Below are 27,775 nucleotides of genomic sequence, written 5' to 3' on the forward strand. Positions count from 1 at the left end.
AGGGAGGGAGGACTGAGGTTTTTTGGGGGGGCGGGATCTTGTGACTCAGAGGCAACTTCCTCAGTAGTAGGACAAATGTAGCCGGCACGCCGCATCTGCAGTCTCCGCCGCAGAGATTTGACTGCTGTCACAAGGAACACAGAAAGTTTTCGCGCTGGAGGGCGACGCTCCTGAGCCGACCTGCAAACTGATCCCAGTCCTGATCCCAGTCCTGATCCGAGCGAGTGTCTGCTGGCAGAGAGAGGGAGGCGGCTTACCGCTGTGGCTGCAGAAGGTGCCTCCAGACTTCAGACATTACTCCTGGTAGGACTTTTTTTTTTTTTAAATACTTTTTTTTTGGTACATTGTCACTTTTCACCTCTTCAGCAAGGAATTTACTCAGAAAAGTGTTTTATTTGATGGGAAAATGAACTAAGTGTCATTTAAAGCCTTATAGTGGTTGTGGCTGAGGTTTCCAAATGGAAATGAATGACAGAAAGAGAATCAGCTTCAGTCGCTGTGACTGTCAGCAACAACAGCAACCATTTGAATCTAGAATTAATGGAAATAAAAGTTTTTGGGGAAAAGTTGCTTCCTTTGGCCAAAGTTTGCCCAAATTAAAAGTTTCAAAACAAATAACAACTATGACTATTAATAGTATTTTTAAACGATTTCTGGTAGTATTAGTTGCACTGTAACTTATTGATTAATGCATGTTTAATTTCACACCTAGAGATCGTATTTACTCCACACTTTTGATTTGAAAAGTTTTGGCTGTTTGGTAAAAATCTGTGAGGATTAAAGCAGGCGAGGGCTCGATGTTAGGACAAGCCTTAATACTTCACGCCTTAGTCAAACATGCCGCCTGGGGAGAAGCCTGCAAAGTAAAACCCTGACGAAAGAGGAACCACTTCCTGTGACAAGTCAGGGGGTCTGGACATTTTCTGTGTGTCTCTGCTTTCTTTGTCTATGCCTTTCTCTAATCATGGTCTCACACCTGCACTCACACGCACACACAAGTAAGGCAACCCCCCCCTAAAACAAACAACGTGTCATGAGTGGAGGGACAGGCTGTGACCCATTGAACTGTGTGGAGGAAGGACCGAGGAACAACTGTTGTGTCACAGAAGCTCCCAGCTGAGCGGTGCGCGAAGGCCTCAGAGAGCAAAGTCCCTCAGGCTAAAATTGTCTTTTCTTTGGCAGCAGGAAGTGGGATCAGGCAGCGTGCGTCTGGGAAGGGTGTGTCCGTGCCGCTGCAGCTTCTAGTTTGTTTTGGGCGTACATCATCGCATCAGAGCTCATAGTAGTGGTGTCATCCACATGATGACTGTTTCCTGTTTCACCTGTTGCGTCATGTGGGAGCAGCGGGCACTGTGGGAAAGTAAAGTGTTGGAGCTTGCCAAAAGGGAAAATTTTATCAGGATCTCACATGTTTTTGAAGCTTCTGTGGAGGGTGAAAGAACAGGGATGATGTCGCTCTTTAGCCTCCTCTACAGTTCATGTTTTGTCTCGGTTCCAGTTGGAAGAACCATTTGATGTTGTCACACCTGTCTTCACACTCAAATATAACTTTTTCAGCATTTATTCAACTTTTAAGATCTTTTTAAGATTCGCAGTTCATTTTTAAGCATTTGATGCCTGTTGTGCTGATAATATAGTAACATTAAACTCTTAATCCTACAATCTGTGCTACTAATAGAATAATTAAAACTCATTTTAATCAGGAAGGAATGGTTTTTAGTCATTTTGAAGCGCCTTAATAGATGTGTAACCTACAGAGATGCAGTCAGGTTTGATTCTGATACGAGGTATGAAATGAAAACTTGTGTCTTTAAACCTACAATAACTCATAACAAGGATTTATCAGAACCTATTAAGTTTATATGGCAAGCTTGTTAGCAACTGATTTAAACATCTAGCAGTTACAAAGCAACATTATCACTGACTTAGATGCTTGTGGCCACCTGGTAAATCCAGGTCCAACATCCACTCCTTGTAGCTCTGTGTCTGGTCTCTGCCAACTCCCGAGAGAAATATGTGGCTCTTTAGCTGCTAAATGCTCCACTATGCTCACCAGCTAGTTGTTAATTTTGCCTATCCGGTGTTCGGTTCTCAGCAGGTGGTGTGCAGTGGAGCATTTTTTTGTTGTAAACAGCTGCTGCTGGAAAGGAGGTTGATGGGAATGCTGAACAGAAAAAGTAAAGCTGCAGGCCGGAAAAAGCAAAGCAATGAGCTGAAGGATGCTGAGAGAGAGGCGTAGGGTGGTAATTCTCTGTGAGTTTGTCACAATGAGCAGCTTGTTTAACATCACACATACACACTCGCTCCATTGTTCAAAGAAAGACATTGATTAGTGAGGCTTTAATTGATCTTCAACATTTAGAGATTCAGGCAGATTTGAGTTACGACAGACTTAATAGAACATTTCTTAAACTGTGTGTCGTAGCCTTTGGTAAAATGATGCCTTAAATGATGCACATTTGAAGCTGAAGGCTAGAAATTCTCAAATCTCATCAGCAGACTTTGCTCCCACACTTTTCTGTCTGTTGCTACAGACATGACACCTTGGAGGAATTTGCTCTCTGAGGCATCACGCTGTGCTCTCACCACTGACAGGTTGTTTTTACACAAGCTGTTTGTCACAGTAACAAGCAGAAATAGGCCCCTAGCAGCCAGAAGCCAGTCATTCTGTCCCATTTACCATCTGGGAAGTTTGCCTTGACAGAGCCCACGGGCTGTATAATGTATTTGTTTGCTCTCTTCCTCTTCCTCCCTCTCGCTCTGTTTCATTGACCATGGTCACATTCTTCGGAGGTCTCAGTGTTTTCCAAAGGTTAGCTCCGCGTGGTGGTTGGACCCCAGCCAGCTCTAAACTGCAGTGGGACTGCGAGTAAATGACTCGGACTGGTTGTGGCTGGTTTTATGGGTTGGCATCGTTTGAAACGGGGCCAACGATAATGATGGAGAATCGGCGGTCAAGTGGTTGCAGGTGGTTGGAGAGCAGAATTTAGATTTGTGTTGAAGCTGTGCCCTTTTGACATCCTGCAGCTGTCTGTCCCTCTGTGGTGTTTCAGAGGACACTGGACAGAGTTTGCTTTCATTGCGTTGTCGCATTCTGTGAAAGGTTGCGTTCGGTCTGGAGGTTTTCATGCCGAGCTCCAGACGGCTGGTCGTATCTGATGGTTTTCACTGCACACTGTGATGCGTCCTGAGCGTGTTTCACACACATTTTGTCAAGACATGTTTGTCCAATTCGAAAAGATACAGGGTCTCTCTGTAATCACCAACCTCTTGTTCTCTTACTTTGTTTCTTTGTTGTGTCTTGGTGTCCTCTTTTATGCTTAAAGTTTGACAATCTGGACATTCCAGCACAGCTATTAGGGTGCATACCTTTTTTTTCAGCCTCTTATTCATGTGGTTCCAACCAGAATTAAACAATGCAACCCAATCCAGCTTTTAGCTGTTCAGGCTGATTAAAAAAACATCACATCTGTGTTACATGTGAGACCAAAAAAGGGAAATTGGAACTCTTTCTGCGTTGGTGTTAACAGAACCTGTCTGGCACACAGCTCTCACTTCTGTGAACTGTAACACTGAAAACTTGGGAAATCATCTTTTGTCATAAATCAAATCTTCTTTTTAGTTAGTTATATGAGTATCTCCATGTCTTTCCCCTGGTAGTCAGGGCGCCCCCACGGCCTCGTGAATAGGCTGTGGGGGCGCGTGGCTGGCAGCGGGAGTGTGTCTGAATTCCCTGAAAGGGGGGAAGTGACCTCAGGTTTCCTGTGTGGGGATGGCCAGGTGTTATTGTGAGGGGCGCAAGACTTCCTCCATGGATGCTTTGTTGGTAAACGTCTGAAACGTGATCCTTTGAGCCAGGGCCCCTGTGGGAGGTAATATGCCCCCCCCCCCCCCCCCCCCATAACCCAGCCATCCTGCCTCTCTCTCGTTCCCTCTCTTCTTTCTCACTCTCTGTGCTTCAGTGATCACTTCATGTGAGATTTTATGTAAAGAGAGTGTAAACTTTATATAGGCAGCTAAGGAGTGTAAAAGGTAACTGACTCTGTGCTAATGGGGTAATTATATTCTTCGAGGCATACAATTACAGGTCTATACCTAGCACTTACCTGCTACTCTCAAAGGAAGTGCTGTTTTCAAAGGAAATACCAAATTGTAAGCACAGAATTGGAGATGCCTCATAACTACACGCTTACGAGTTTAATACAAACTAATTATATGTTATGGAGGACTAAGCTTTGCCTCACTTTACCTTTCACTTCATCTTCTCTGTGTAGCCTCTCCTGTCTGTTATACTTATTACACATTGAATTAATGCCACCCTCTCTAACTTATCACTGTTTCCTTTGCATGTCTCACATGAAACAGATGTTGTTTGGGTGCAGGAAACCTGTCGACTCACTGCAGCATCATCACATTCTGTCATGTTATGAACGTGTGCAGGGCGAACGTGTGAGTCAGCCGTGACTGTTTCCCTGCACCCTCGCCTGAAGGTAGCAGGGGAGGGTCATGTGCCAACAGAAGTGTATGGCATGTACGAATCGTCAGGGTTTGATGAAAGGAATGCCATGATGCAAAAACGTGCGACGGTTACCAACCCCTCCACCGTGTGCCTAACCTACATCTTGGGTACGTGATCCCACATGAACCTGTCTGTATTTCCTTGGAAACTCTCTCACCTCTGCTGTGGGTTGACAAAGACTCTTTGCCAAAAAGTGTGCAATTCCATTTAGAGGTGCTAAACGTTGCTGTTTGCCCAATACGTTGGCTCCCATTAAAAGATGTTATCCTGTGCAAACAGAACATTTCTACACACGGAATAAATGTCGCAAAAGCCCATAAATAAGCATGACAGTTGGGTATATTTTGTCAGATAACTGGCCTCCAAAACCAAAAAAGCAAGTCACATCAAGCAGCGGGGAGAAGGGAGGATTGAGAGGGAAGCACAAATCTAACGTCTGCGGACAAATTGCAGTGGTTTTTATACAACTGGTAATGCGATATGTATTATGAATTCCTATAACTAATGGTTATGTTGGACCGTGGCTAATGGCAAAATCATAGGATAACCTATGGTTAATGGAGGCATTTGAGGAGAAGAATGTGGGGTGAGGAGAATTTGATGTTATTTCACCTTGATGGATCTCTGCTAAGAGAGATGACAAAGTACAGTAAAGAACCAAGGCTTACACTTCATACTGTACCACCACATCTTCATGAGAGAGTGATCGTCTCCTGACCTACAATTATCATGGCTTCTGTCAGATGTGAATCACTTTTAAATTGCTGAGTGCTTTACTTATTGTAGTCTTAGTGAAGAATTACCAAATCTTAGACACTGACTGACAAGCCTACCCGCTATGGTATCTCTGAATTGGGGCTTGTAGTAAAAAATATATGAGCATGTGAGTCTGTGATAATCTAACGGAAGCCATCCAGTGACACATGACTGACAGGGTGCTTTTATTTCTATGGGAGTAGCAATGTCGTCATCTTTCCCATTGGATGTTGTTCCACACTGGCTTAATTGGGCAATAATTTCAGACCAAGCTGTGGCAAGCAGTCCTAAACCAAGCAGTGATACACAGCAGGCCTCAAACAAGGCAACAATGCCCGGGGCTCAAAATGTCGCCTTTCAAAACACTGTAAACCCAGAGAGAGTGGGCCGTTAACAAAGTATTTCTCCACAGCAACATGCTAGCAAGACTCTGTTCTCATAACAGATGTCTTGGAGAGGTAATTTCGCCTTGGCAGCGTTTGCGTTGTTTGTTCCACCATGCCACTACTGTATCCCCACGTCCACCCCCTGCTGCTGTGGTAGTTGTGTCTTTATATGGCTAGTAACTTCAGTTTGCCACAATGCCAACTGCATTAGTGTTGATTGCTTCCCAAACACTTAACAGGTTTGGCTCCCACATGTGCAAGGAGTGAACCCAGACTCTGACATCATGGCAGGGGAAGTGCAGTCATGAGAGTGTGGGTGTATGGCGAGGTGTCTGCGTTCAGCGCATTTTTATACAAATGTGTGCGAATGTTGCGTTGCACAATCATCTCCCGGGGACGAACCAGAAGGACCTGACTTGTCGGGACGGCATGGAAAGCTGTTGCTTGTTCAGATTCGATGTGTATTATCTTGCCACTGATAAATACAAGGTTGTTTATTTGGAGTGCAGCTGTGAGTGAGAGCGTTCCCCTCGCTGAAAGTAAACACTGTTAAAATGCCTGCTCCGCGTGATGAAACGAGCGAGCGATCAAGAATGCGACTCCTTACCCAGAATGTCTTACACCATCTCTCTCTCATCATTGTTTTTTTCTCAATGCTCACTCGTATTTACACAGGCACACACACACTTTGTCTCACCCTCTCACTTTCGTTTCTATGGCTCTGTTGGAGAGACAATAGTATCTACAGAGGAGACAGGCTGAGACAAGCCAGACTTGCTACATACACTGAGGTGTGAATTTATGTCAGTCACATAGCAGAGTGCACTTGGCACCGCTCGGGCACACTTTGGCACTAACTTGTAAAGCTGTCAGAGGCACGTTGAATAGGAGTAGGAAGCGGGAAGGATGTTTCTTGGCCTCCTTTGCTTCCCTGCTTTCTCTCACCTTCATGGGATACTGACCGGCCCTCGTACGGTGCCTTGGAGGAGCCATAAATGGCAGAAAGTGTCCTTGGTGTGGCTATAAAAGGACGGCAGCTCCTCGATGAGAAGATGATGGTGATTTACGGCAGCGACGAGTAATAGAGCGCTAAGGAGGGATTTCTTGGCTTCTTCAGTCAGGAGAAGTTAGGAGAGAGAACGAAAGAATGGGATGGAGAGAGGAGTGGCCTGAGCACACTATCATTGCCTGTGGGCACATCTGTCAACAGGCTGTCACAGAAAAGTGTAATCAAAGACAAATGAAGTCCCTACTGTGTATAGTTTACTCTGTGCGTACCACCTCTCCATCTTGGAAAAGTTTCTGTTAGAGCGCAGAAAGTATTTACCCTTATTACAACAAATGTACCCAAGAGAAAGAACATGTTGTGACTCCCCCCGAAGCATCCGGCGTCAGCTCTTATTCACTGTATGCAGTTAAAGTTCTCAAAAGTGGTGCAGTGAGGTCATTACAGTGAAATACTGCTTTGTTTGACAACGTGCTCACAACCAGCAGATCATAGTGAGCTCAGGATGTTTGTAGTAATCGGACATAACTCAGTCCAGAGGGAGATCAGAGCTTGTACATTCAACACAATTACCAAATGATTCACAGACCTCCAGCACCAGAGAACACTGTTGTTGTTGCTTTGCTTTGACTGATATTTAGCATAATCATGTGGTGTTGGGAGATCCTCGAAGATGCAACAGTCATTGGGGCTGTAGCTGGAACAGTTCTTGTTTTCACCAAGCTTCAGAAAGTCCTCTGGTGCAGCATGGAGCGTGGAGGTCATCCTGCAGAAAGTTCTTGCATTTCTTGCATCTTTGCACCTGAGATATATGAAGCAGAAGGCTTCAGTCATTTCCTTAAAATTGCATTTAGATATAGTCTGTATTAGATGGAATTTGCCAAGGCTGTAAGGTAGCACAACTTCACAAACCAATAAAGAATTTTAACATTTTTATTTTTACAATCTATTCGGTGTTTTTAGCTGCTGCCATTCTGTGGTTCAGCTGTCACCACAGAATTCACAGAGAGTACAGAAACACACATGCGTTATTATAAATATACTTTATTACATACCATAGCCTCCTGTCTCTCTTCCGCAGCTGGAAAAGCCAAGATGGTTACACAAAAGAGCACTCGCTGCCGCACATGTGGTACAGCAGTACATATACAGATGTTACAGTGACGTAGAAGAACAGTGACTTGCTGTGCTTTTGCAGCAATTTCACTTCAATTGATGGGGAAAAATTACAGATGTCTGGACCTCGATGTTGTCAAAGCTAGCCTGAACCTTAAAAGACATATATTTTTGTGTCTATGGAAAAGTCTTTGATCCTGCCATTCAAAACCTTTTATCATCTGGAACATCACTAAAGAAACAGCAGACACTCTGCTTCTAATAAAGTCGTCAGTCAGGTGTGGATTTCACTTCTTCAGTTTAACGACAGTCTGGTGCATTTTGCCTTATCGGAGCACCAAGAGTTCCTGTGTAGTTCTTTGCAGTTATGCCTCGAAATGAAGCTGTCTCTGTGATGTTGGAGGAATTATGTGACAGATAAAGACCACCATTACAACTGGCAGCTTGATGTAGTGTATATGTCTCGGGCATTCGGCCAAACCACCTACAGAGATGGAGCTTGACCGCATTATAGAAGCAGCAAAGTGTGAATGTAACACTTCTCTGCCACCAATCTACATATAGGTGATATATAAATGGACTGTTACATGCTGACCCAACAAGAAGTGCAAGCAAAGATTTTCAGATGGACCAGATGAACTCGGGTGAGAGAGAATTCAGTTTTTGTTGCCTTTTCGTGCCAAACATTCATTAAAACCAGCTCAGAGCTCGGATGCAAGAAGCTCGTTAACACCAGGTGTGAATACGGTCGTGGATTTTCCCACCTCAGTGAAAGTTGCTCAGAACTGTACATTCTGTTTACTGAAAAGTCTGGCAAACATCACGCAGTTGTTTTCTTCTTTACTTTTCCTGAAGTCCACCATACGTTTGCAATTCTGTCAGTGCTTTAATGGGCCCAAACATTCAGCTTCAAACAGAACCACATCCAATGTTGGCAATGGAAATTAGATCAATGGGTAAAATGGGGGCCAGACGGTGAGCAAAGCACAGCAGAGGGCCAGTGACACAAGCACCATGACTTCACTGTGGAAGTATTCAACCCCCCTTAAAAACCCCCATCCCTCATCCCATCGCACGCTTTCTCAACAGTGGTGAGTGGAAACAGTTTAAGGTTTAATGATTGCTGACAAAAAATTGGAAGAAAAAGTGTCCTATAGAATGAGAAGTCATGCAGGATGATGGTCATTGGTCACACCATATCATGCTTGCGGTGATCTGTCAGGGGAGTATTACAGTGCCTCTGCACAGCGCTGTGTGTAAGTCAGTGCCATGTACCTTCAAACATTCATATATCCTGTTAATTTAGACGACGCGAGACACACATTTACGCATCGCTTGACGGATGAAGAGGCTGCAGGGCCGTGAGGAGAACCTCGTGCCTTCAAGTAGCTTCTCACTTTTGTGTCTGTTTTGTGTTCAGCACTGTTTCCACATCCCACGAATAGAGAAGCAGGATAAAAGCAGAATGAGGTCGGACAAGAGTCGGCCGAGAGTTGTGGTTAATAGATTGAAAGAGATAGACAGGTCTGCTTGGGAAGCAACATAATTCAACCACGCTATCAGTGTTTACCAAAGCACCTGTTTTCACGTCGCCTCTCCATTTAACAACCGCAGCTGGGACTTTGCATTTTGTCACTGATAATGAATTAGGTAGGGAAGATGAATGGTGTTTTGCATGGCTGCATGATAAAGAGATCCCAGCGTGTGACACTGGGAGATAAGGGCCTGACGGATTGCAGCTCAGTTCTGGCAAAGTCGAGAAACTAGCTGTAGGATTTCTGAACTTGCAGCTTGCAGTCTTGAATGAACCTCAGATAAATCCATTGTCTACCAAAGGGAGTATTGCTTTTTGATACCGGAGCTAATCAGTTTTATGTGACTACATGTTTACATCCAGCACTACTGCTCCACTGCTCCCCTGTTCTTCTGTTATGATTGATTTCTACATGACCCGCACACCTCCAGGTTACCACACAATCAAATCCAGCTCCCCTGGCAGTGTGGGTGGATGCGAAAGCTCAAAACACAACTGACAAGTGAGAGCTAGTAATGTGCAAAGGCACAAGGTCTGCACCTAGACTGGAGGACAGCAGAGAAAAAGAGAAACGGGTAGGTGGGTGAATGACTGGGGGACGTGGAGGGTGGAGGCGGTCCTGGGATGCATGGCAGCATGATTTATGGACACCTTTGAAGTGAGCTCATTCCAGCCACACGGCCTGCCTGCTGCATTTCAGAGCAGGGACGTTCTCCTGGCGGCGCGGCGAGGGGGATAAATGACCCTGAGGTCGCCAACCTCCACTAGTGCCCCACTCACATATGCACTTCCTGATTATGTTGCAGTTCATCAGCGTGTGTTTGGCTTCCAGCAAGCGAAAGCGAGCTGCCAGGGCGTCCGATGGACACGTGACTCACTCCTCGGGAACATTCGCAGAGGTCAAAGCAAACGGGGAGAGTGACAAAGAGGAAAAGGAGGTGGTCCCTCCCTGGGATCATAAAAATTAGGTCAAGAGAGATATGTTCCTACAGAGCCCAGCTCGTTTTGTGTTTTTGCTGAAGTTTGCAGGATTATCAAGGGAAATTTATAGTATCTCCGTAGTGTCTGAATGGAAACTGATTTTTATCATCCTTTGCAGTTTAAATCTCTCTCTCTCTCTCTCTCTCTCTCTCTCTCTCTCTCCAGTAGGCTCACCAATGATGACATCATTGTTTGAATAAGTAAAGCTTCCATCTTCTTTTCTGCTGGTGAGGATTGAGGACTAAGGCGGGTGGCTTGGCAGCAGTCAGTCCCAGTGCGTCAGTCTGGTTCGAATTCATCATCTATTCGCTGTGTTTGGATTGTTATAACCAATATCTTCCCACTTTGTTTGAAACTCATTTCCTAAATACATCAAACTGTTTGATCTTATCAGCCTCATTTATGTGAGCAGAAAAGCTGGGGATTGTGCATATGAGCAGTAATTATGCTCAACGGGAAGTCCCCACAAAGAGACTTAAACAAACTGCTCACTGCGTCTGCGCCTCCTGCACAAGTCACCCATTGTCCCCCAGTTTGGCTGCTGTGTTTATTTTTTGTTTGATCCCTCTATCTACCCTCTGCTTTGTGTGCGCACATGTGTGTGTGTGTGTACCACTGTAGGTGTGTGACTGCTCGTGCACATGGCCGCAGGTGTGCCTGCGTCTCTTTGCCTTTGTCCTCCTGCAGGACCGTGTCAGTGTGTTTAGACATAATACGCCTGTTTTTCATTGTGACTGTGTGTTTGCAAATGTGTGTGACCGTCTCGCTGAGAACTCCCAGAGATGTCTCTGTTTGGGGTAACAGGAAGAAGCACAGCGTGTGTGTGTGTGTGTGTGCGCACGCTGGCTCCGACTGCTCATTGTTATCAACCCCACACTGGTGAAAGGGGTTGTTGCCCAGTAGGAAATGAACCCGCGTTCGGTTCTCACAGCACATACCAGAGCAAAGGAAGAAGACATTATGTTTTTCATGACAGGAAAATGGTGCACGAGGATGTTTCAAAAGGTCAACCCACACTACTACATCTATTTTTAGGTCTTTGGTTTTATGCTGTGTGGTGATTTAAAATACACATATAACAGTGTGCATTTAACTGTATGCACTGGTGAATTGTCACATTTATTTTAGGCAAGTTTGACCTGATTTTCCACATCTGCGTTCCAGGCTTCACTCAGATAATAATTAGGAAGTCTAAAATCTCCCTGAAGGATCTACATTTGGGATGTATTAATATAGTATCCGAGTTCCCTGATGGGTTCAGAATTTTTAATGGCGCAGCACATCAATTTTCACATTGCCGCAGCATCCCAAATAAAACGCTGGGCTGTGCCCTCAGTCAGAGCTGCGCAGGATGAAACGATAGCTAAGCATCACTGCCAAGAGGTTTATGGTCCAGGGGAATGAGGGCACTGTTTACACGTTGCCAGGGAGATGTGCCTGAGAAGGGAAAAAATGGCTGCATATACTGGAAATGACTTCTTAGATATTCATCCCAGTCGTCTCACATTTGGCAGGCGCCTCTCGGTTTTCTGAGCTAACGTAATGCTTTTTTTCTTCTTCGCATGAACCCATCTTCTCAGGGTTACAGAGTCGGACAGGGAGAGAGGTGAGTGCCTCGGCCTGTCGCGGTTGTGGGAGATAATGCGTGCAGCTGTTGTTGAGAATGTAGATTGTTCCTGCTGCTTATAATGTGTAATAACCCTGAAAGCCCTCTGCAAGCAGAGATTGGAAACATCCACCTGCTTATAACAACATGCTGAATATTCATGTCTGGGGATCATGCTTGAAAAAATACCCCTCCTGTCTGGGCATTAACCTCAGGGTCAGGTGCCATCACGGCAGCCACGAGCCGCAAGTCTGAATGAGTTATAAATAATTGCTAGCAGTTGCGAGTGTGTGCTTCACAGTTGTGTGTGGCATGCTTAGATTGCTGAGTGTGCGGCCTGTGAAACCTTAGCCCGGCTCCTTGATGTCCAGGCTCATTGGGCTGACTCAGCAACATTAGGAGACCACCTGGGAATGGCCAGTCTGCAGGAGCCATTTTGTGTCTTCTGGTTCACGGTTAGCCTTGGTGCTCAGCCCCTGCGGGTTTCTAATAGCCACAGAGCTAGTGCGTAAACAGCAGTGGTCAGGACACGTCGAAGCCAAAATGATGGTGCAGTCATTATCATCGAGCTGACTGGACTCAACTTTTTAGCTACGTTTAACTAGTGCATTTTAAATTATTCACACATACCACACAACCGCAGGATTAGTTAATTTTGTGAGTACGGATTTGAAACAGTGTTGGTTCGCACTGGAACATGAATAAACTGACTTTGCATTCAAAATGCACTCAGCTGAGCTAAAAAGGCAGAATAAGAGTTGTTTTCTTTGTCGCCCTCCACCACTGACATACCTATATGATGACAGAATCTGCTTTAGTCCTCTTCTTTTATGTTATTCTTTATATATTTGTGTTACCTTGAAATGATTTTCCACTGACGAAGCAACAAATGAAACAGACAGCATTTGGGCTGACACCAAGGCCACGAAGCTGCACAACACGCACAATTCTATCGAAGTTCAACAGTCAAGACGTGTAGCCATAGCAGAGAGACAAGGAAAAGAGAAACGTCCATGACCGATTTTCTGTCGCATCAACAGCAGAGACAGCAAAGTCAAAGCATCTCAGTATCCCCTGCGATCAGGTTTCATGGTCAGCTCCATAGCAACAGCTCAAAGGCACGTGCCTCAAATCCATATTAGGACCTGTGTAAATCAAACGAGGTCAAATTGGCCCCTAAATCTCCTGGCTCCAGCAGTTTAAAGAATCTTTTTATTTATAGGAGCAGTCCAGAGGTAATTTTTCCACGTGGTGACATGTAAGACATTTGCTGTGTCCGCCTGGCCTGCAGCGATGGCACAAAGACAGACAAAATTTGGTATTTCTCTTTTGCTACTGAAGATATTGCATCAGAGGGACTCTCCCCCCTCTGGAGGTTGGTCTTGTGAAAACAACATCCTCTCCAGGGGCTCACAAACCAGTAACTGAATCACCCAGCTTGTAAGTGAAAATACCCTGACCTCACTGTGCATACTTCTCATTCTGCTCAGATTTGAATGGAGACTGGGCTGCGTTACGCATGTTCAGTACTGTATGTGTTTAAGGCGCGGCGCCTTAAAATCCAGTCCATTTATTTAAACGGCGTGCAGGTCCGCAGTCCAGAGCAGGTGTCAAAACTGAGATGGGTCTTCAGGAAACAGTGAAGGCTTCAGATTTCAAAGGGATGCTCCATCCCTTGGATCACAGGCTGGAGAATGACAGGGAGGATGTGAAGATACCAGGACAGTAACTCAGATAGCCATTTTTGGGCACAAATGTGCCCTGGGAAACTTTGGAGTAAAGGGGTTCCTGGGATTAATGACCATGTTTGTTCAAAGAGGAATAATATACTCTTCCTCTCATACGGCTGCACAGAGGCCTTAGAACAACCCTGCTCAACTTATTTATTCTGAAACCAGCGGCCACACCAAAGCACCGAGTGAGACCCCCAGAAAATGTAACTGTTACCCTGAGATCTGTCAGCGCCTTCCTCAGCTTTCCTTCCACTATATACAGTGTGTTTATCTGTGAGACGGTGCAGTTTTGCTCAGCAGGCGTCAGCTTTCAGCCCTTTTGTCGAATTCTTATTTACCGCACGTTCTCTTTAACGCCATTGTTTCTGCATTCCTTACCTTTCCTCTCCTCTCACCACACTGTTTAACACCTCAAAGTGTATCCAAAGCTCAGCTAGCAGACTGTCAGGATTTTTTTTTTTTTCTCGCTTGCTTTCAAGATTTGCTTTCTCTTTTCTCACTCTCGCTCCAGTTTTCCCCCTGCCATCTAAACATTTACCGGCAAATACCGGCACAGAGAGGGGGGGAGAAAGGACGACCTTTCTTGCATTCTCCAGGCAGTGACTCTCCAAAGCCTCCACTGGCACACAGGAGTTGACTGCATAGTTTCCTCAATGCAAACCAGATGTGAAGCACTAATGTATGGCAGCATTTTTTTTTTTTTTCTTCAAAGGAAGACAAATGTAGGCCAAAAATGTAGTCTTTTGGCCCTCCGCTCACAGTGATATAAAAATAAATTCAGATTCATTCCTGAGTTCCAAACTTTCCCTCATGGTGGTTGGGACAGTACTGTATGATTTAGAATAATTGCGATGTTATTGTTTGGTGTTGGTGGAGTATTGTGGAACACTGGGATTGAGACCAACTTGTGGAAGGCGACAGATGAGATGTGACTATTGCATTTTCAGCTGCGCTGTTATTCAGAATGTTTTGCCGTCCATATGCACATGGAGCCCTCCTCGCTAGCATGTCCTCACGTCTCGGTGTGCCGAGCAACCGCCGGATTGAGACAAATTTATGTTTTAAGTATAGCTAAACATACGTCAGCGCAGGCTTTTGCTGTGCTTTTGTTTATCTTTTGTACACACTTGAATCACCGCATCAAATCCTTTTAATAATTGAGTCCAGAAGGTTAGACGTACAGTTCTTTCAGGCCAGCTGCTATTCGCTCGTAGCTTTCCTCTAATGCTGCAGTCAGTGTGAGCTGCACAACAGAATCAAGGCTAATATTAAAAGACATCAAGTCGTATCCCTACACTTTGCATGGTCATTAAAAGTTGCCACGAAGGGACAAATTACAAAGGCTGTGGTGACATTTTCTGCTGCAGGTAGTCATTTTCCTCCTTTATGTTTATGGTGTTGGCTTTCATTTGAGCCCTCTGTCGCCTCCCACTCCACACCAGGCGGTGTTTAAACGCTCAGGGACAATAACAGGTTTGCGTTCCAGTGTCTGGTCCTGCAGCCTGTACTCTATCGTCAAGTCTGACCCAGGCTCCCACTGAGCAGCAGTCTCAGGTGCCCCCGCACCAAAGCCCCCACCCCTGCCCTCCCCCTCCGCCCTGCCACGGCTCGTTCGTCGACGTTGTTCAAAGAAACTCAGCGAGTGGAACTGCTCTCAGTAGCTTCCTGCTCATAGCCTCGTGCAGTGTCCTGAGAATGTGGGTGGCCCAGGTTCTCCTCTAATGCAAGACAGAGAGAATACAAAAATGACAGCGCTCATAGTAGAGCCACTGGTTGTTTACCAACAGCATCTTAACAGTGGCTTACTGCCGACCCCATCCTATAAACTTTGATGACCGCAGATTGCTCAAAGTCTTGAATGTCATGATGATGATTGCAGTTTTGGTTTTCTGGCTTTGCATCAGTGTCGCAGCTTTACTCAACAGCAAGAGGCTTTACTGAACTGCCATTGTAGGAGATTTTTTATTACCTTTGAGTAAGCAAAACTCCGTCCTAACATCAGAGCTAAAATGTTTTTTTGTATTTCCATAGCCAGTGCTTGCAAGCTTGTTTAAATAAGCACATCTGTTTATGAATGGGGCTGCAGCATTATCTCTCCTTCATGAGCAATTTCCTCCTCTTCCTGTGGTGAGATTCATTGCCTCAGTGTGTCCTCTCGATTACTGGACTTCATTTATCTGATGCAGCGAAAGCCAGCGGGAGCAGCACACTACGCTCATATGTAACAAATATATTTCAGTGTCCAACGAGTGCAAACGTGTTGTGTTATTGTGACCTGAATGGCACTGACCACTCTAGATGATGTTTATGCACACAATTAGTCATGTTGATGTCATTCAGCTTGTGGAGTGACTAGTCTCACAGAATATGTGGATCTGGAAGCCTCTCCCAAAGGACCTGACCTCAGTTTCCAGCCCCTTGAAGAAACACATGAATGTAATCCCTCTGACATTGTGTCATAAACATAAGATCTGCCTTCGCCTTCTTGCATTAGTCACCAAATGGAAAGTCTTCCATGGTCATGAGGTGCTGGAATAAATACAATCAGATATCTCCATCAGGGTCCTTTTGAGCGGCCACTGAGCTGAGACACAAATGATTTTTTTCTCAAGTGTGCTTTATTTTTGATATGCTCAACCAGGCCTTCAAATGATACACTTAAATGTCCAGTGCTGTACTTTTTCCCCGTCTCAAACCCGGCCAAGCAGCTTTACTGTGTTTGGAAGATGTCCAGGCTCCGGACTTAGGGCGAGGTGATGGTAATGTGTCTATCCAAATGCAGCCGTTTCACTTTTCCTCTAATTTAAGTATTGTCATAGGCTTAAGTTCCTGCTCCAGCATTCATTTGCCCCTAAATGTCACCTTTTTCGTTTGTTTTGTTCTCTTTTTTTCGTGTCCCACTGTTTGATGTCTCCTCTGTTCCTTCATCCCTCTCTCTGGGGCCTGTATAAAAGGAAGTCATGTGTACTTTACGGGGACCTGCTCGACAACACACTCCTTCCTCTGGTTTGTGAGTCTCTTTGCTGCCAAGAGATCAGACCGTTAAAGGTGACTGAGTGGCTTTTGTAGTCACTGTTTTTTAAGTAAATCAGACCTTACTATGCACAGTAAAGTCCGCACTTCTGAAAGTATCCACTCGGACATAAAAGCACACTGGTCGCAATGGACCTATAAACACAGGCCTAACAAATAGAGCACTTTCTTCTTAACTGTCTTGCTTGCAGACCTCATACTACAGTTCAGCCACAACTTTTGTACAGTTTCCCACTTGGCAATAAGCTAAACCTTTAAAAATGGCCTGCCAAGCCATCTTTGGCATTCTCATACTGATGCTATTTCCACCAGTGGTCATGTTGTCTTATCGGGATGGATACAGTTGCACCACTTCTGGCACTTCCATGTTTTTTGATAGAGATATGGCATTCTCTCATTGGGCCTGCACTGTCATAACCGCAAAATGTGTTTGGTTTTGGTTTTTTTTTTGTAAAGAAGAGAAAATAAAAACAGACTTAGCTGTCAACAGGAGACAAAAATGACAGCTGTTAATGTAAAAAAATGTGTCCCCTGCGTGGTCGTAGTTTGCACGTCTGAAACTAGAGTTAGATTTTTCTGTTTGCCTTTTGGGAACCAAGTCGGTTATTGTGAGTGGAGCTGTTGCTAGATGTAATATTGCAATATAACAATGATATTTCAGTACTATATATACACAGTATATATATGTGCATATCCCGTAGAGATAAAATTGAGATGGTGATTCAATTTGCATAACAGATTTTGTAGAATTTAGTAGAGTTTGATCAGATTAGAAGTAATCCATGGTTATGAATAATATTAGAATTATCTCAGTCAGCAATATGTGTACATGTGTTTTTGAATGCACCATGAATGATGACACTTGTGCTTTATTTATACTGTACATAATGCATTGTCTGTCTGGTCTGTGTACTTGTGCTGCACACAAGTTGACTAATGTGTATAATTTGTGTAGCGAGCCTTGAGCTGCTCTGACTCACACAAAAACACACCGATCCATAATAGCTGTCATCAGACCTTGAACTAGACATTTAGAGACGTTTTCATGATGTATACAATGACTGTTCATAGATTGCGTTTCACTGTACATTTTTTTCTAATGAGCATACACACAGTAGTGTAACGTCTTTCTCTGCAGTTAAAGCGTGTTGTCATTTTGCCTGTGTAGTCACCATCTGTGGTGTTGGTGTAACACGATGTCAAGTGCTTTGTCTAGCCTTAGTAAAACAGATATTTTACAAGCAGATTCTTCTAATGCACAGCAGGGAAGGGGGGAAGAACTGGCTGGCTTGTTCCCAGCAGGCTGTGTGGACTGTTCATTTGGAATCAACCAGAGCGTAAGCAAAGTTTGGGCTGGGGATTAACAGGCCTGCCTGTGGGACTGGACTGGACTGGGTGTCTGCTAGCCCTCCAGTAACCAACCATGACTTTTTCGCCCGGCAACAGCATACAGTCTGCTTGCTTGCATTGGTGTCTCACAGTTGTCCCTGAACTTTGCCCCCGTATGCCAATCAGGGAGGGTTGTGATGGCTAATAGAGCGCAGCCCTGGCATTCCTCTGCTATCTTATGGCTGTATGAAAACATAAAGGCACAAAGTTCATCACACCCCACAATATTAAGTGAGGGATAAAACCAAGTTGTGTGTCATGATTGTAATTTGTGACTCAGAATGATAATCCTGTTTTTCTACCAAGGACGCTTGCCTACATTGCTTAACCATTAATTTACTCATACAAGCAATTTTGATTTGCTTTTTGTGTTTAAATCATAAAATATAGTTCCTAAGAAATTCCTGTTGTTTCTGTCACTCAACCTAACCTGGACTTCTCCATGTCTCTGTACTTTCCGTGTGGGTTTTCCTCTCTGGTTGTCCCCCAGTCCACCAGCTTCGCCATTGCTTTAGAAGTCCCCTCTTTCCTCCTCTGATCGTCAGTTGATTGGAAGTCCAGATTCATGCAAATATCAAACTCATTTGAAATGAAGTTTGCTTGTTTTTCTGTTGCTGTTGGTGGTTACATAAGGGTTAAGGAAACCAGATAGAGCCATTTCTGCAGAGTCATTCACACTGACCCATATAGCTGCATTTGGTATACATTTGAGTCTGTCTCTCAGATGAACTCCCTCTGGATCATTATAGAGAATGACTTGCACTGTTGCCTCTATTAAACAGAGATCCCTTCTTTGTGCCGCACTACTATAATTAAACTCAGTCAAATATTTCTGGACCATTGTCTTGTGTGGAGGCAGTGGTGATTTCCTTGAAGCCCACACTTTTCCCAGGGGGCTGAATTCAGTCACAGCTCTGGTATTTGGGAACTTTATTTAACCCAGAGTGAGGTTCTTAGTCACTGGGTTCTGGACATGAAGGAGATGGACCTCTGCTGGGAAGTCAGCATACACAGGAGTAGATACAAAGCCCTGTGAGAACTGGCCTCCGGACTGGAGTTCATTGTGACCCAGATCCAGCTCTTCTCTCCCCATCAGTTTGGGAACGTGGGTTTTGGGTCAGCAATTTCTGCATGCAGTCACGTCTTGGTCTGTTGCCCCAGGGGTGAATGCGCTGACGTCATGCCCCTCTCTGTGAGAGCCTGTACCATCAGGAGTTCATTTCAGGCTCTGCATTGGCCACTTAAACAGCGATACTCAAAGTAGATCTCTCTGAAATGGAAACACTACAAGATCTGGAGGTCAAAACAAGCCCTTCTGATTTCTCAAGTAATACATATTTATGTGTCAGGCTTTGGAATCTTTGCAATTGAGTGTAACGTTCCCATCTGGGCTTTAGTGAGTTCTCCATTACTTAATCTTAACCTGATTGCTGGCAAACTAGTTATTCTGGCAACAAAACACATCTCTCAGGAGACCATAAAAACACTTGTAGAGAGGGAGACTAGCCAAAGCTGAATGGGACTAGTGGGGAAATAATGCAACACCCTCAATAATCCATCTCAGGTACAGGGATGTTGGCTCGTTGCACATCTGCGTTTGAAAATTCGTCATTTTGTCAGAGGACATTTGTGTTTCTACCCATCTGAAAAAGTTTCATGACCTACTTTCTGCAGCCTTTTTGTAGTGGATGATAAATATGAATTCAGGGAGGGCAATAGGCAGCTGCCTGATTTGCTTTGGAAATTAAAGCTGACATCAGACGTCATAGCTCCGGCTTCTCGGCTTTGTGAATCATGCCTCGTCTCGTTCTCTTACCTGGCAAGCAAAGGCAGCGCATACCTACCTGGCACTGCAGATAACATTAAAGTCATAGTGCTTCATTTTTAGCCTAATACTCTGCTGATACAATCTTGACGTTGTGGTAATGTGGGCTGATTGCAAGCTTACTGGAATGCTCTGACAGACGGTGTGTCAGATGAAATGGATGTTAGAAGGCAGACTCACGAGTTCAGCACCTTGCTGTACATTACATGCACAATTCAACCACAGCTGCTCATACTGATATTTGGCCATGACCTCCAGATGGATACAATAATATGAGGCATGAGTTACTAAAGATGTGTCCATTCAGTGATTAGATACAGCAGTCTACTGATGTGAGCCACGGCTGCAGAGCTGTCGAGCATTCACGCTGTTATTGAAGGGCTGTGATTGTCCCTGCAGTTTGGGGAAGTGGTGTTGTGTTAGCACAAAGCCCGTCAGTGGCTTAAATATGAAGACTGCGAACAGGTGAGGTCTGTCGGAGCTTGACTTCCTCACCCTGGCTCATTAAGAGCTTTTGTCTGGCGAGGGGCTGAGACAGATGAAACACGAGAGTCTGGGACTAATGTTTTCTTTGATGACGGATCCTGTGTGATTTGGCTTTTAGTGTTTGCTCCCTTTTTCGCCCTGTGTTGTGGCATGTGTGTGTGTTTGCATGCCTCCTGTATGCTTTGTGTATGTGCTGCATGTGCACACACTCTGCATATGTGTGTGTGTGTGGGGGGGGGGGGGGGGGGGGGTGTAAGACAGGCAGCACTGGGCCAGTTTGAAGTTTGATTGATTATTATATCAGAGGTGATTATTATTACTGGGTGGTGGGAATGAATAGCCAGCAGTGCGCCCTGCCAGAGGGCTGTATCACTTATCACTGGGCTCTCCTCCAGCCATGCTGTAATGTTTTGGCAACCCGATATTGTTGCCATAATGCTCTCACAATATTATTCTGTCACTTTGTTGTGTGCTCATTCATGATCAAGGGGCCTGTCGCGCAGTGAAAACCATGCTCTTACACAGGATACCTCCTGTATCAGTATGTGCATGTTGCAACTCTACAACTAGTTGCGTCTTTATGCTGAAAGGAAGCCACTTGTTAGGGAGTCATGTTCAAACAGCCTCAAGTGCCTGCACACAAAAATTCTCCCAAATGCTTTGTGGGTTTTTGTATCTCCTGGTGGTCCACGCTCGGCTCACGGATAGATTCCCGTCTCATAAATCTTTACAGGTGTGTTTGATGTGTGAGCTTCACGTGCAGCTTCATCATGAGAGGTTGCTCGGCTCGTTCTGGTGCTTTAATGAGCGGTTGACAATGACAGGAAGGAGCTTGGTAGAGAAAGCACAGCGACAGCTCCCGCTCTCGTCCCCTCCCTCTGCATCCACCACACTTTCATCACACGGCAATAAAAGTTAACAGGCGTTTTGCACTCCCTCTCTTGTGGCGCTCTCGCTCTCTCTCTCACTCCTTTTCTGTCTGTCTTTTTCCACTTGCTCCCACTTGCACTGTGTGTTTTGTTTGAGCTCAGCTTCTTCGCTGGTACAAGCTGAAGTATTTACAGCATAAATATTGGCAGTGAAAGTCCATACTGATGTCCAACTGCTGATGCCGGAAAAGGTGACAAAATCATCCCTCAAGACTCTCCCTCCTCTTCTTCTCCTCCCTTATTGTCCCAGCCCTCTCTTCAGTTCCTCGTCTCTTCTTGGCATTTTTTTTTTTAGTTTTGCTGACCTGTGCGTCTCCTTCCTGTGTTCCAGGCTTACAGAATATTACGATGGCTGACCGTTTCGACTGTGACAACTGCAAGGAGTCCTTGTACGGCCGCAAGTACATCCAGTCAGATGACAGTCCCTACTGCATCCCCTGTTACGACAGCCTGTTCTCAAACACATGCGATGAGTGCAAAGAGCTGATCGGCCATGACGCGAGGGTGAGACGTCCATTTTGACACTATCAGGCGTGCAATCTGTAAAACATGCACTGGAATGCGCCCCACATGTGACTGTAGTCTTTGCCATTTATTAACAGTTTACACAAAGATTAAGCAAATCAAACATCTGCCCCAATTAGCTTTAAGCCATTTGTTACCATGTTTTGACATGGCCTTGGATAGCTAAACCCGAAGTCATGTCATGCTAATGATCCATAATTCATGCTAAATGAGGCATGTTCTATATATTTTGTGTGGCAAGACATAGTAAAGGCTAATTTAACATGCAATTATACAGGCAATTTCCACTAAGTCCACATAAGCCAACGGGCTAATTTTGTCTAAGATTGTAAAAATGCTGCATGAGGGAACGTCTCCCGCTTCCCCACAATCAAGTTAGAATTTAATCTTCCCTTAATGGAAAACACTAACGTGCAGTGAATCATTTAAGATTGACATATGCTCCTTAGTGGAGTTTACAGAGTGAGGCATGCTACAGCGCTAGTAATTTGCTTAGCTAAGAAGGCCGATGAATTATCAACACCCTCGTAGGCAGTGGATGATAAGTAAAGCCAACATTTTCTTGGTTCAGCGCCCTTTAGACACTCAATTCAACACCCTTGTGAGATCTTTTTTACGCACAAGCACAGTACTGTGTGTACACGTACACAGAAACCAAATACTCTTTACAGCCTAGCAGAGATTACATGTGTCAGTTTGACCCAGACCAATCCAACTCTCCCCTCTGCTCATGTTGTAACCAGAAACTTAGTCTTGCAGTCTTTTCCTTATTTGCCTCCTTCATATTAATGTAATTCTGAAACTGTGAAGCATGAAAATAAATTTGGATGAGACTTTATTTATTTATCAATAAATGACCTCCAATTCCTCGTTGTCTCCTCTTGTTCTGCTGCCAGGAGCTCTTCTACGAGGACCGGCATTACCACGAGCACTGCTTCCGCTGTTTCCGCTGCGATCGCTCGTTGGCAGACGAGCCGTTCACGAGCCAGGATGAGGCGTTGCTCTGCAATGACTGCTACTGCAATGAATTCTCCTCCAAGTGTGTAGCCTGCGACAAGATCGTCATGCCAGGTAAAGGCCCGTCAAGCTCATTCCGTTCGCACTCTCTTTTCCCAACCATTTAATTTTTGCTCTGCATATAAAAGTCTCACAGTCGAGGTTAGTGAAGCAGGATTCGTCTTCTTGAACCATGAACTAGCCTAGCTGAAAGTCTAGGAAGACATAGTTGATTAAAATTAAGTAAAACAAAAGAGGAGCTGACTGTGAAATATCTTGCACGTAATGCGTTTGACAGTGCTGTATATTATGGTTCTTCACTCACCCACTAAGCATTAGTCTCATTGACCCACATTTTATTTTCCATGTAGTATACAAATTCAAACGTCAAGATAGATAGGCAAATGACTTTGGAAAATGATGACATGGCAAAGTCCAGGAGGCAGGGACAAATGAAAAGCAACAGATCAGGCAGATACAGAAAGGAAAGAGGCTTTAGAAGAAAGAGGGAGACGAGAGAGAGATGAAGGAGAGGGTCCTCGATTGAGCGGCAGCCAGGACTGACTGTGACACAGTAATTGCCAGTCTGCTTGACTTGTTGTCTGTAAGCCAGATCCCCAGGGCTGGCAGGCCGCCAGCAGACCGATGATATGAAGAGATAAGCAAGTCAGTTATTCCAGCGCCCCTGTAGCAGCTTACACAACCCTCATAAAGCAGCAAATGATCGCAGGAAGAGTACGACACCCCTCTTTATTTCAGCTGTTGGCAATGCCGTGTCTTCTTATGAAGATCACACATTTGCATTACAGTGTTCAGTGCGTGTTAAGCTCAAGTGAGTCACCTTGAGAAGGAGAAATCCTTATAGAAAGGGATCAGAGTAAAGACGTCTTACGTAGGAAAGCTCCTAGGATTTAGCAGTACACAATCCTGCAAACTCGTGAACATGACTAAAAATTCAGATGCACTTTGGTTGCTCTCCTCCAACAAAAGAACTAACAGCCTTATCCCTTTGCCATCATACAAAAATATGTACACCCTCAAAAACAGACGCACACACTTATCTATGTTGCAACACGTCTTCATACCGAAACCACTGAAGAGGTGGATTGCCAATGTCTCCCAAGATGACACATGTGAGAGTACCAGCAGCAGGCGTACCGACCTTCACTGTGTTCGTCATTTGAGTTACTGTTTCGTACATTACTGTGTGTAACTTGTAAGTATCATGTGAGTTAAATGTGTCAATGTTGACTTCCGGTTTCACACGGGACATGAACAGCTGTCTCCTGGGTGGAAGTCCTGTCTTTGTCCTTTGCTCCTGCCTAGTGATACATATAAATATGGGTCTCAATCACCTACTTGCATAGATGACCTTTTTCACGGGCTGCTTTCTGGATGCTTGGCTGAAGTGGTTTATGTTGTGTGACGAAACGGGGGAAGAAGAACATCAACGCCGTGTAACTGGATTTCTCATAAGATGATTCGGTTAAAAAGATTGCTCTGGTAAAACTGCAGTAAATCTCCCATTGCCAGAGATGGTCATGCAGGATGTTGTTCGGCCCATTGTTGTTCAGTGCATATAACAGACAAACTTACGACACATACGGTTGCAACAGAGTCCATGGTGGCATGTGGTGCGGAGCGGAGGACCTGCAGGGCAAAGAGGCAGCTCAAAGCATCTTTACTGTAGATTGTATGCAGCCGAGTGAAGTAGAGATATTTGCAGTATAAGCATTGAGGCACTTCAATAAAATACTTTGTTAGCGTCGAAAATTTTCTTACGTGCAAAAGCTGTCATCCATGGAGAGATTTTGTGTTTTGTAGGTATCCTGCTGTACATTTATAAATATTTAATTTTACTTGCAAAGCCCTTAAACTTATTGAAATTCTTTTGAAATTGCCCCCATACTGCATTTAGCATTTCATCTTGTTCGCTTTCATTCTAATTTGTCAGATACTGTACTACTATTTTCCTCCTTGAGCCACTGTAACTCCTGTAAGCTTATGACCTGGAATGTTTTGCAGCGTACTTTTGCAGGTTTTGATTAGAGAACACCACAGCACACAGCCTGAAGCAGTGAAACGTTAGCAATCCGCGGACAGCAGTAGTACGAAATGCCGGCCCCACACAAACCACTGCGTCACCCTAGAATAAACCAAGCAGTATAATAAAAAACTCAACAGCCAGGGGATAGAAGATGGATTGGTTGGGGACACGGAGGGGAAAACAGCATTATGCGTTTCTGTAAGGCCTGCCGCCAGTTTCCAGCAGTAGGAAAGAAGTGTGGGGCCTGTGGTATTATGATTTAAAATAAAATAAATCTTAGTGAAACAAAATGAGTTTTATATGCCTTCATGCAGTTCAAGTATATTATTTCATAGTTCAATAAAATTACCACCAAAAAATACCAAAATGGCCTTAACAATCCTTTGAAGGACGGTAAAAGATTCAATCTACACAAGAAAAGTGAAGTCTCCCTCTGCTCTCTGTCACTCTTTCCATCCATCTTTCTCTTTTTCCCTCCGTCATCTCTCTCTCTCCTCGCTAGGTACGAGGAAGCTGGAGTACGCCGGCTCCACATGGCACGAGGGCTGCTTCATCTGTCACAGCTGCGAGCAGCCGATTGGCTCCAAGTCCTTCATCCCTGACAAGGATGAACACTACTGTGTGTCCTGCTATGAGGACAAGTTCGCGCCGCGCTGCACACGCTGTAAAAAGGTCAGTAAAATTGTCGAACGACTGGGCAAACCCATGGTTAATCCTGAGCCTGCAGAAATGTGCATGAGAATACATTTTCAAAGTGAATTATAAGGATCTCCACATGACCTTTGACCTGTCTCATTTTCAGACCCTGGCTAAAGGTGGTGTGACCTATCGGGACGAGCCGTGGCATAAGGAGTGTTTTGTGTGCACCAGCTGTAAGACACAGCTGGCGGGTCAACACTTCACCTCCCGAGACGACAGCCCTTACTGCCTCAAGTGTTTTGGCAGCCTGTACGCCAAGAAGTGCGAGGCCTGCAGCAAACCAATCACAGGCAAGATGACATCACTGTGTTCTACAGGCTAGCACTGCTGGGCTACCGCAAGTGCTACTTATGATGGAGAGTTGGGGTTGAATCCTAGAAATGTTATAAAACGAGCAGCACACAAGCAAATAAAAGATGATGCACACCAGGTCCATTCAAGGGAGCAAAAAATGTCTGAAAGGCCCTGAAAGCTTGTTTTTCAGTCTATGAGTGATGGTGTCCTACCTGAACACATGATTTTCTACCAGTTTTGATTACATCACATGAGAGATTTCAGCAATTTCAGCCGTGCTGAATCCAGAGTCAGTCCTCTAAAGCTGGACGTTCAGTTTAATCTCTGTCTCCTCGCTCTTCTCGTCTTAGGTTTTGGAGGAGGAAAGTACATCTCATTTGAGGATCGCCAGTGGCATCAGCCATGCTTCACCTGCTCCCAGTGCTCTGTGTCACTGGTGGGCGCCGGCTTTTTCCCCGACGGCGACAGGATCTTGTGCCGCGACTGCAACAGCAGCCTATAGAGCAGTCGTGCACCGTATCCTCACCGTTCCCTTGACTTAACCTTCCACCCTTCGTCACAGCATTTCAAGAACCGAGGAAGGTAACGCAGGCTAACAAACGCTGCCTCTCAGGTTGTTTTTATATTAAGAGATCAGCTCCTTAAGGTGCCTGTCTGGGTCAGATTTTCATCCAGGAGCTAGTGTGCAAAATCCTTCCTTTGATGCTGCATTGGTTGAAGGAAAGACCACAAACATTTCCTCTTTAACCAAAAAGTTCATGATTTTGTGAAACAAAGTTAACGGAGTGCCTTAAGAATAACATTACCTATTTGTACTATTGAACCAAAGAAATGCAAAATGCTAGCCACTTTGCAAAAAAAGAAAAAAAAAAAAAAAAAAACTTCATATTTTATATAAAAAGTTGTCACTTCAGGTGGAGGTCAGACTGAAGAGAAGACACACAACACTGATACAGTATCGTATGTAAACCTTACTGCGTGTATTTCAAAGTATGGTGGAGGTACTGTTATAATGCTCTTATAACTGCAGTTTTAAGCATTTTGATTACAATCTGTCAGAAAGTAAAATTTAGAAAAACTGAGGTAGTTTATGGTAGTTATGATCAGTAAAGTCCTTTGCACTTTGGATGAGATATTCTCTTGCTACCATGTTACGTGCACATAAGAACACAGTTAAAAAAAAAAAACATGGCACACAGACCACTTTTTTTTGTCACGCATCTGCTTCTGTTGAACTTTGCCATGACACTTATTTTTAAAGTCTCTTCTTATTTCTGTCTTTTTCATTTGTTGTTATGAATCCTGTTATCACGGTCGCTCAAAGAGCCAGCATTTATAACCCAAAAGAAGCTGAAATGAAACGCAGTACTGTTGTGTACTGCAGGGGTTTGCATGTCTACGTCTGCCATGATTCGCCTCAATGATTATCCTGTTGCTGTTAACGCTGTTAGTGTTTTGTTTTGCATTGTTAGTTTGTAACGTGTATGTGACAAATTATTAAGAAATACCTATATTTCATTATTTCAGCTTTGATGCTGGTGAGTCAGAGTTGGCAAATATACATCTAAAGATGGAAAAAAAAAACTCCACTGAGGCGATAACAGTATGATTTTACTGTAAAAAAAGAAGATGATAATTGATATGGCTAAGTGCTAAATGTTTAGTTTTATTTGTGAAGGCTTATTAAATAAATGTACACTGTCTGATCTTTGCTGGGCAGTTTTTATATTCTGTGTGTATTTGTGGTTAGAGTGAACTATTCATTACTTATTTATGAGGTCATAGCTTTCTGTGGACTTGTGTTTACTGTCTAAGCCAGAGAAAACCCTTCTGCTGCGCTTAAAAAGTCTTTCTAGGAAAGATCAGTGTGTGTGTGTGTGCATGTGTGTGTGTGTGTGTGTGTGTGTGTGTGTGT

General features: G+C 44.4%; 1 protein-coding gene across 2 annotated transcripts; it reads left to right on the top strand.

The window, feature by feature from the left end:
• The first annotated feature begins 65 nt into the window (after positions 1 to 65).
• fhl3a (four and a half LIM domains 3a) lies at positions 66 to 27,571 on the top strand. Of its 2 annotated transcripts, XM_076738298.1 has the most exons (7): positions 90 to 303; positions 10,464 to 10,525; positions 21,631 to 21,803; positions 22,721 to 22,895; positions 25,370 to 25,539; positions 25,670 to 25,856; positions 26,211 to 27,571. In XM_076738298.1, the coding sequence occupies exons 3-7, from the start codon at positions 21,648 to 21,650 to the stop codon at positions 26,360 to 26,362; spliced, it is 840 nt and encodes a 279-aa protein (XP_076594413.1). In that variant the 5' UTR covers positions 90 to 303; positions 10,464 to 10,525; positions 21,631 to 21,647; the 3' UTR covers positions 26,363 to 27,571. The 2 variants fall into 2 exon arrangements, with proteins under 2 accessions (XP_076594412.1, XP_076594413.1); XM_076738297.1 differs by lacking the exon at positions 10,464 to 10,525 and having other exon boundaries at positions 66 to 303.
• The last annotated feature ends 204 nt before the right edge of the window (positions 27,572 to 27,775 follow it).

The sequence above is a fragment of the Chaetodon auriga genome, chromosome 8, assembly GCF_051107435.1.
Source record: "Chaetodon auriga isolate fChaAug3 chromosome 8, fChaAug3.hap1, whole genome shotgun sequence".
Classification (NCBI taxonomy): domain Eukaryota; kingdom Metazoa; phylum Chordata; class Actinopteri; order Chaetodontiformes; family Chaetodontidae; genus Chaetodon; species Chaetodon auriga.